At 31.4% G+C, this 8,807-nt stretch overlaps 1 protein-coding gene across 1 annotated transcript; it reads right to left on the minus strand.

Moving 5' to 3' along the window:
- Positions 1–956: 956 nt before the first annotated feature.
- LOC133797214 (WD-40 repeat-containing protein MSI4) lies at positions 957–7,034 on the minus strand. Its single transcript, XM_062235046.1, has 15 exons — positions 6,674–7,034; positions 6,334–6,397; positions 6,096–6,182; positions 5,944–6,006; positions 5,557–5,622; positions 5,371–5,445; positions 4,653–4,728; positions 4,176–4,374; positions 3,855–3,936; positions 3,336–3,409; positions 3,112–3,223; positions 2,937–3,011; positions 1,782–1,858; positions 1,559–1,658; positions 957–1,405 (listed from the first exon to the last, which is right to left on the minus strand). Exons 1-15 carry the CDS (start codon positions 6,916–6,918, stop codon positions 1,304–1,306), a joined length of 1,497 nt encoding a protein of 498 aa, XP_062091030.1. The 5' UTR covers positions 6,919–7,034; the 3' UTR covers positions 957–1,303.
- Between the last annotated feature and the right edge of the window lie 1,773 nt (positions 7,035–8,807).

The following is an 8,807-nucleotide window of genomic DNA, read 5'->3' on the forward strand; positions in this document are numbered from 1 at the left end:
TTTTATTCCCAAAATTCCAAATCTCACAAAAAAAATCTAGTTTTTTGTTTAATTTTTAATAATTTTTTAGTTGTTTTTTTATTATTTAATATTTTAAAATATATTTTTATACAAATTATTAAATTAAACTATTTTTAGACTAATATGATGTTGCTACTTGTCTCTTATTATAATTTTAGTCAAACTTAACGTTTGACTTAACCGTAAAGTGTGATGCTGCAACAAATTCTTAATGGTAGAGAATTAAGTGTTACAAAATGAACTACTTAGGGAGTTTCGTTGCAATTATCCCTTATTATAATTATTTAAAAAAGTAATAATCTCTAAAAATATCCAATCCTAGAAAACTTACATATAGCATTGTAAATTTCAATTTTTATTGAAAAATACAGAATTTTACAAAAATACTGATAACAGTTTGTAACAGTTATATAATCGCATATTACAATTTTCTATTTAATCTGTAAATATTATTTACAAAATCGTAATATATAATTACAAACTTGTAAATTTTATTACACATTTATAAACTTTGGTTACAAAAAAAATTGTATTATTACAAATTTATAAACTTTGTTTAAAAAAAATACTATGTATTTACCATTATATCCCTCCATATTTTTTTGTAATTTTTTCCAGATTTAGTATTTTCAATAATTTTTTCAAATCTTAGGTATTTATGTGAATTCCTATATCACTACTTGTGGACAAATATTCCCTTTACTCTCCCCATTTCTGTTGAGTACACGTTGCCCAAAGTAACGAATTTTTCTGCTAGCTAAAGTTAAAAAAATGAAACAGAACGGGACCACTTTTTCAAAATGAGTCAAATAAACCGAAGTCACCACTAAATGTGTCATTCCATATGGAAAATCAGTTAAACCGTCAAGTCAATGCATAATACTACGTTTTCTCTTTCGAGAAACCCAAGTGATGCAATTAGCAACATTATGGTGTTTCTTTAACGACGACGAGAAAGGCTTCTTCATACATATTGAAACAACATCCTTGACAAATATGGTCAGTAGTTCAGCCCATGCAAACTGAGGATGAATCTCCAAACAAAATGTCGAACAGAACCTGATCTTTGTTGGTCCATACATCTAAAACTACTAAGCTCTCAAAGGTGGAAAATTAATCTCCCCCAATCTTAACAAGCTAAATTATATATGACATCGCACCTAAAAAAGATTTTCCCTGCCTCTATAAATAGTAGTATTTAGTTAAATGCATCAGAACAAATTCATAAAAAGCTCTCTGCTCTCAACTCGGTCTCTGTTACGATACAACAATGCTGTCAATCTCAAGCCTTCGAAGTGCATGAAACAACATGGGACTTGAACTTCTCGAGCTCAGCCAAAACTTCTTCTTCTGGCCTGTAGATGAGATCACTCATTCGCCATATCTGCAACGACAAAGCAAAGGGTTATAACTTGCCAAAATACTCTCAAATTTTGCACATGACTTCTCAAATTGGGTGAGTCAGAACTTCACTTTATTAAAAAAAAAATTAATACTGGAACAGCACAGAATTACAAGATAACAAACAAGCTGGTACCTGTAATGTTCCTCCTCCACCAGTGGTATCACAGTCATCAGACACACTAACAATAGTCCATGGATCAGATGCATTCCAGTGAAAATCAACGATTTTGTCCCTGTATCAAATCAATGGAAATTGTACAGCTGAGATCATATAATTGCTTAAGAAAAAAGGATGACTAATAAAATTCAAGACATCACAGGTTCATAAGAATTGAATTAAAAAACAAATCCCACACCTGTGCCCTGCATGCTGAAAAAACAACCCCGGAGGAGAAGATGGATTCTTTGGCGCTCGCTCAACCTTCTTCCCAACCTGCAATAGTTGTTATTTACAGTAGAGAGGTAAGAGTTAGTAGTGAGTCCATGATTATTGACAAAGGCATGAATCTATTACAGTTCGAACATATACTAAGAAAACTTGAATAGTAAGAATATCGATTCAATATTTATAAAAAAAAAGGTAATTTAGCTTGATTAAAAACTTACAACATACATTAAATTCTAACTTGACAACTTATAAGTAATTCATAATATCATTACGTTGAAGAATCTAGAATAAACCCATATTTCCAAATAAGTTGAAAAATAGTAATCTAAAATGAATTCTATATAACCTGAGATCTTTAATCAAATAACAAAGTTTCCACAATATTTTACTTTATTTGTATGCTATCAATTTTTTTTTTTACTATGGAATGCCATTGAACATACGACCCTTATTGCATATCTTGTTCTACTAAGAATATAATAACTGAAAAAGAAGAAAAAAATAATAGTTCAAATATGAAAATCAAGCAAATGTGTGTAAAAAGAAAAATTAATCTTCACATATATACATCATTGAACTTAATTTTAATTGAATATTCCAAATGACTTCTCTGTAACTTGATCAATTGATGTAAAATTATCTATCCTATCTGTGGTTCAAGTTGTTAAACGAATAATTCATATGGCACAAATTATTTCCTCCTCCATGAGGAAAATTGAGAGAGGACCAAAGAGTCATAAGAGGAAAAATAGCTATTTGATCTTGTGATTAAAAATTAAATAAACTTAAAATTCATACAATACACTCCAATTAGAAAAAGAAAAAAAAGTAAGCAGAGAAAAATATGTATAGATATTTTAAATGATACCCAGATTAGTAAAATAAAAAATTTCCTCCATGAGGAAAATTGAGAGAGGACCAGAGAGACATAAGAGGAAAAATAGCTATTTGATCTTGTGATTAAAAAATAAATATACTTAAAATTCATACAATACACTCCAATTAGAAAAAGAAAAAAAAGTAAGCAGAGAAAAATATGTATAGATATTTTAAATGATACCCAGATTAGTAAAATAAAAAATTTCCGATTTATGATCTATGAAATCACACATGCATTTCATACCTTCTCATAATCCCAAATGTTCAAGAGACCGTCCTCTGCAGAACTTCCAAAAACAGATGATCTATCCGGAGACCACTGGAATTTAAAAATGTTTAACACATACAGGTAAACATTAGCCCTCCCTGCAAAGTGTAAGAAATGAGAACGAACAAAATAAGCAGTATAATTATACTACCTGTACACAAAGAACAGCAGCTTTGTGACCCTCAAATTTATGAATAGGTGCTCCAAGTCCACCTGAAGTTAGATTCCGCCGATCAAACATGCGTACGGAATTATCCGCTGATCTGTAGAGATATATACCATATATAACATTAGAGAAAAACATTGAGAGCACAAACAAGCTCACTAGGTTATAAAAACACCAGAATGCAGATAAACGTGACACTTGAAAAATACCCTGTTAGAATAAGATTATCATCATGGGGACTCCAATCAACACAGTGAAGATCAGCATCATGTGCTTTCTCAACCTACCAATCAGAAACAACATGCACATATAATTAGAGAAAACTCAAAAGCCAAGCATCACCAAATTTTACATAATTAGTGGAAAAGAAAAATGAGATATGTAGCATAATAATCAAGGAACACTCAAAAGGAGCTCTTTCATTGAAGTGTCTGCCGCCCAGCCTGGCTACCCCAATCCTTAGGTATTTTTGTGCCATGCTCATAGGGTTGTTATGGTAACAAATTATAACCAGATTAATTCACGCCTAATTTACACATTAATAATCAGTGAAATAAGACATAACTCAGTGTAACTCTTGTTTCAGTGGACAAACAAGGATACAGCAAACTCACATTTTGTCTGATTCTATGATACATTCAAAGCTACCTATTTTCTGTATTGCGTGTAAACTGGGGAGCATACCAACTAATAAATAAGAAAAGAAAATAAACACATGAGAGGCCAACCTTCACAGCAGGACTAGAGCCAGTTCGCGCATCCCATAATATGAGGCAAGAATCATCACCAACACTACAGAACTCCTGTGAGCTTCAGAAATAAGAGAATATATTTCAGAAATATAAAGTCAAATCATAACCAAGAAAAAACTAGTCTACGTGGAGTCACTATTACTAAAAAGTTTGTAAGAAAATATAGCGACTACAAAGATAATAGAATGCAGTTGTGAAATGGAACTTGGCAGTAAGTATGCAGACCAGCATTATAAAGAAAAAATTAGACAAAGAAATGAAATTCATGCACCAGTTTAAAAACCACTTTCAAGATACCTAGATGGACAGAAAGTCACATCTTCAACAGTATCCTCATGGCCATAGTAAATTCCTCGCGGTGCAACAATGGGGCCATCAACAGCTTTTTCACTACCTTCCCCAGGCTTGGTGTTTTTAATAATTGATCCACCAGATCCTGTGGCTGCAGTTGATATATGGTCTTGAATACTCCACAACACAACAGACTTGTCTTTACCTGCAGCCAAAATTGTTTTTAGGGGAGAAAGACTTGAAAGTAAATCAGAATATTCTAGGTGTGAGTGACCCGATGACCTAAAATTTAACTTTTGGGCATAAAATGTTAAACAGAACTCGTTAAGTGGCGGGGAGAGGAAAAAAAAATCCTAACAAATTACACTTTAGAAACTACACATGTAAACTTAATGGTAAGTATAGTACACCATATCATGTATACATGGGACAAATCAATTTTATAAACAAAAATTGTAAGAAAGAAAAGCATAGACAGCCAACCTCCAGAGAGAACATACGGCTCAGTTGGACACATTGCAAGGGCGAATTCAGCATTATCTTGATGTCCAGTTAAAATCTATAATAAGGGAAAATAAAAATGAATCAATAAAACCATATAACCAACAAGGCAAGTGGAGAGCTTACATTTCTTAAAAGAAAATACATGAGAAACTAATCCAATACTTCTCAAAACTTTCGACATTCACACATTTATAAAGAGATATTTAGTATAAATAAAAAACCTACTAACCGTTGCCAAGACCTTAAGCACTCAAATGACTTGAATAGTTCATTAATCAAATAGTCAAAATTTCTAAAGCCGCTTGAGACTGATTTCAACAGGCCATAACTCCAACCAATAACATCAATTTCTTCCCTTTTTACTACTTAACTGGAATCCACTATCCACATAATATTATTCAAGACTGGACAGAACATATGAAAATTCAGTTGCTTCATTTCAGACTCCAAAAGATAAGTTGATAAAAGCTAGTATACAGAAGAAATTTCTAGAACCAGTACGTATGGCACACTCCTGAATCTCACACAATTTATATGAACACCCATGACATTATACAGCATTATTTTCTATACAAATTTTGATCACTAAATGAATTGTGAACCAGAATATAGCAAACAACATTATTTAAAAGAATAATTGTATTAACAAAGTTGAAATAGGACAAAATTAGAAGAAAAAGCTTCCAGTGTAACAAACCAAATCTGGACGAGAGTTTGTAGCACCGAATACAGCATGGCGGTTAGGTTGTGCTTCAACATCCCAAATAAAAACCTGTTTGGGTATGTTCTAAAGTCAAAAATCCAAACAAAGAAAAAAAAAAACAGAGGAGGAATAGGGTGATGTGGTCCAGTTTATTTAGGAAATAGACGTTGGGAGTCTTACATCAGGACTGTCAGTGTGTGTAGCTATTATCTTAGTGTTCTGCGGAAGTTCCCTAATTCTGTTCACCTGAAAGAGGAAGAGTAATTAGAATGATTAAGTATCAATGGACAACTTAAACACATTAACTATTTCAATTGGTAAAAACAAAACAGAGACAGAAAACATATGGCCTATATGAAACAAATAATAGAGAAAACGTGAAAAATTAATCTTCCTTCAACTTTGCATTAATCATCAATAAGTACAATCATTGGTGTCCACTGACAATGGAAAGCTAAAACATTGCGCTTAAGCATGCAATTCACACAAAAAAGTAAACAGTCCCCATGAAACCTAAACTATGTAATCAAGCATAATTTACGTTTTGTTTAACTGATTAATTTCTACCTCTCCGGGATGAATGATGGTTTTGTACTTCTTTACAAATGGCGAACGCGCTTCTTCATTAAACTGAAAAAACAAACCAAGCAATAATGATAATAATTACGAGTTACAAACTTCATGCCCACATTCAAAAGATCACATGATAATGGGTTTGCCTGTGATATGTGCTCGGCCGCTGCAACCCTGGGTTTAACAACTTCACAGTTTGCTATCACCAGAGTATTTGGAACGCTACCATCAGTCTAAGTGAAAGGAAAAGAGGAAAAGAATACAAGTTATAGAACATTGCGCTAACATCAATGTAGCATAGGCATAATGGAAAGCAATTACTCCTATAAAACCGTAAGAAAACTGAATTTCAAGTATTTTACTGAAAGTAAAAGGAAAACTCACCTGTTCAGAAAGGTACAGACGCTGACGATTCTTGTAAGTCGCTTGCTCAAGCTGAGGACCCCATCTACATGGAGCAAGATTGACTCGTTACCACCAGAACCCATAAATACAATAACGCTCTACGAGATACGTATACATATATATTTCGAAACAAGAAAAAATCTAAAACCCTAAAATTTCTGTACACATTACTCAAAACCCTAAAAGGAAAAACAGAAAGAAGAAGCAAAGTAGAGAAAATAGAAGTCGAATACGAACTTCAAAACCCTAGAATAGAAGCAGAGAAGAAGGAAAGAGCCAAAAAAAAAAGAAAGAAAGAAAGAGGCTAGATAGAGGATACCGGCAAGAGAGAGAAGGCCAGACGAGGTTGTGATTGGAGAGCCAGTCGTAGAGGACAGGGACGACGGACTTCCACTGAGTGTACTTGTCGTCGACGGAGGGTTGTTGATGAGACTTCTTGGCCTTAGCGGAGTGGTGGTGGTGTTCGTCTTTCTTGTCCTCCTTAGGCTTGGGTTTCCGGCCACGAGTCTCCTTTTTCTTGACCACTCCGCCTTGCTGCTGCTGCTGCTGCGACTGTGCATCCATGGCGATTGTACAGCTTCAGCTATAATTCAAAAGCTTCCACCAGTCCACTATAAAAAAACACACCAAAAACAAATAGGTTTCTCTCTCTTCCGCCGAGTCACTATACCAGCTTTTAGAAAACTAATAATAAAAAAATGTGCCCATCAAAATTTAATTAAAACATATTATGTAAAAGTTTTAAATGAATATATTTGTAAAAGAAAACAGTTGTAAATGAATATCACCTTTGTGAGAGAGATTTAAAAAAAAAAACCACATATAAATATCATCTTTATTACAAGAATTAAAAGAAATGTTCATAAATATAAAAAATTTATATCTTTATATATAATAAATGTGTCCGTGAACCATTTATTTAAAGTTATATTTTTTTTAGTTAAATGGTTTATTCACGGTGAAAATGAAATATTTGTCATTTTGCATCTAAATATTTTTTTATAAAATGATCTTTTCTCTCAAATTTCAATTTACTGTCTAGAAATTTTGAGTAGCTTTATGAATTTTTTTGATTATCTATCTAAAAAATTTCAACCACCTGTATCAAATGTCGAAGGTCATTTTATAAAAAATTATCAAAACTAGAATCAAAATACAAATTAATTTCAAAAAATAAATCATTTTGCCAAGTGCCTTTTATTTAATTATTTTGAAAAATATTTATGTAATTATCTATATACATATTTAATTAATTTTCTATATTAATAATTTTTTTCTTGAACGTTACTCTCTGTTCCTCCTCCTCCTTAATTTTTCATATTGTCATTTTTTATAACTTAATCATATTTTGAAGCATAATCATTAATTTTTTGTGCTTGATATTTACATCTAGTTTAGTTGCTCGTTGTCGATGCTAATATTGGAGTTTTTTGTTGTTGGATTTTTATGGCTTTTAACTTTATTGGTGGCTCATATTATCTTTTTGGATCATGTGTTTTGACAAAAAAAAATAATTTTTTAATTTGCAAAATGATTCAAAAGATCCCTAAACCCAATTTTGATGAATAAAAATTAAATATAACAACACAATTGTTAGACAGGGTTATTTAATTTTTGTTTTAAATTGTTAGTTTTGTGAATTATTTATAATTTTAGCTCAAAAATATTTGACCAAAATCGAATTTAGGATTCTATTTGAATTATTTTACAAAATACATGGTCTAAAAAGTTATTTATCAAAACATAAAGTCCAAACAGATAATTAGATTGAATGCTATTTGGAATTGTTTAGTATTTGGTTAATAATTATTTCAATTTCTAAATAGTTGTGTTACCAATAGAAATATAGTTACTAAGTTAATAATTGGTTGCGGCTTATTTATCAAAATATAAACAATCAGTTTTTATCTTATATAAATTTTATTTTTATCAAGGTGAACTAGAAGATAAATTAATTTTATTATTTGATACATTGGAGATTTGAACCACTCCTTTCTCTCGCACAAGTTCACACACCTGATTTAACCACACACCATAAAATTATGACTGATTTGATTTTTTTTACTTGCTAATAAGTGATTACTTATTTGCCATAATCAAAAAATTATTTACGAGTGTCATGACAACAAACACAGATTTTTAGCACCCCAAAATCTGAAAAAACAAAATTAAGGAAGCCCTAACTCTATTTAAAAAATTTCACTTTTTAAAATCAATAGTTTGGACGAAATGCATATTGACATCACCTTGCTAATTTTTGTGACATAAAAAATAACACTAAGTAACATTATCTTTTCCTTTAAAAAATATTATGTTTTTTATTAGCTTGGCATCATTCTTCATTTTGTTTCTAATTTACTCTTGTACTTGTATAGTTATTTTTATACTTAAGCTTTTCAATGATCACTTGTAAGTAGATTCGTGATGAGTAGAGTAATCTGCAGTCTTATAAA

The sequence above is a fragment of the Humulus lupulus genome, chromosome 8 (assembly GCF_963169125.1).
Source record: "Humulus lupulus chromosome 8, drHumLupu1.1, whole genome shotgun sequence".
NCBI classification, from domain to species: Eukaryota; Viridiplantae; Streptophyta; class Magnoliopsida; order Rosales; family Cannabaceae; genus Humulus; species Humulus lupulus.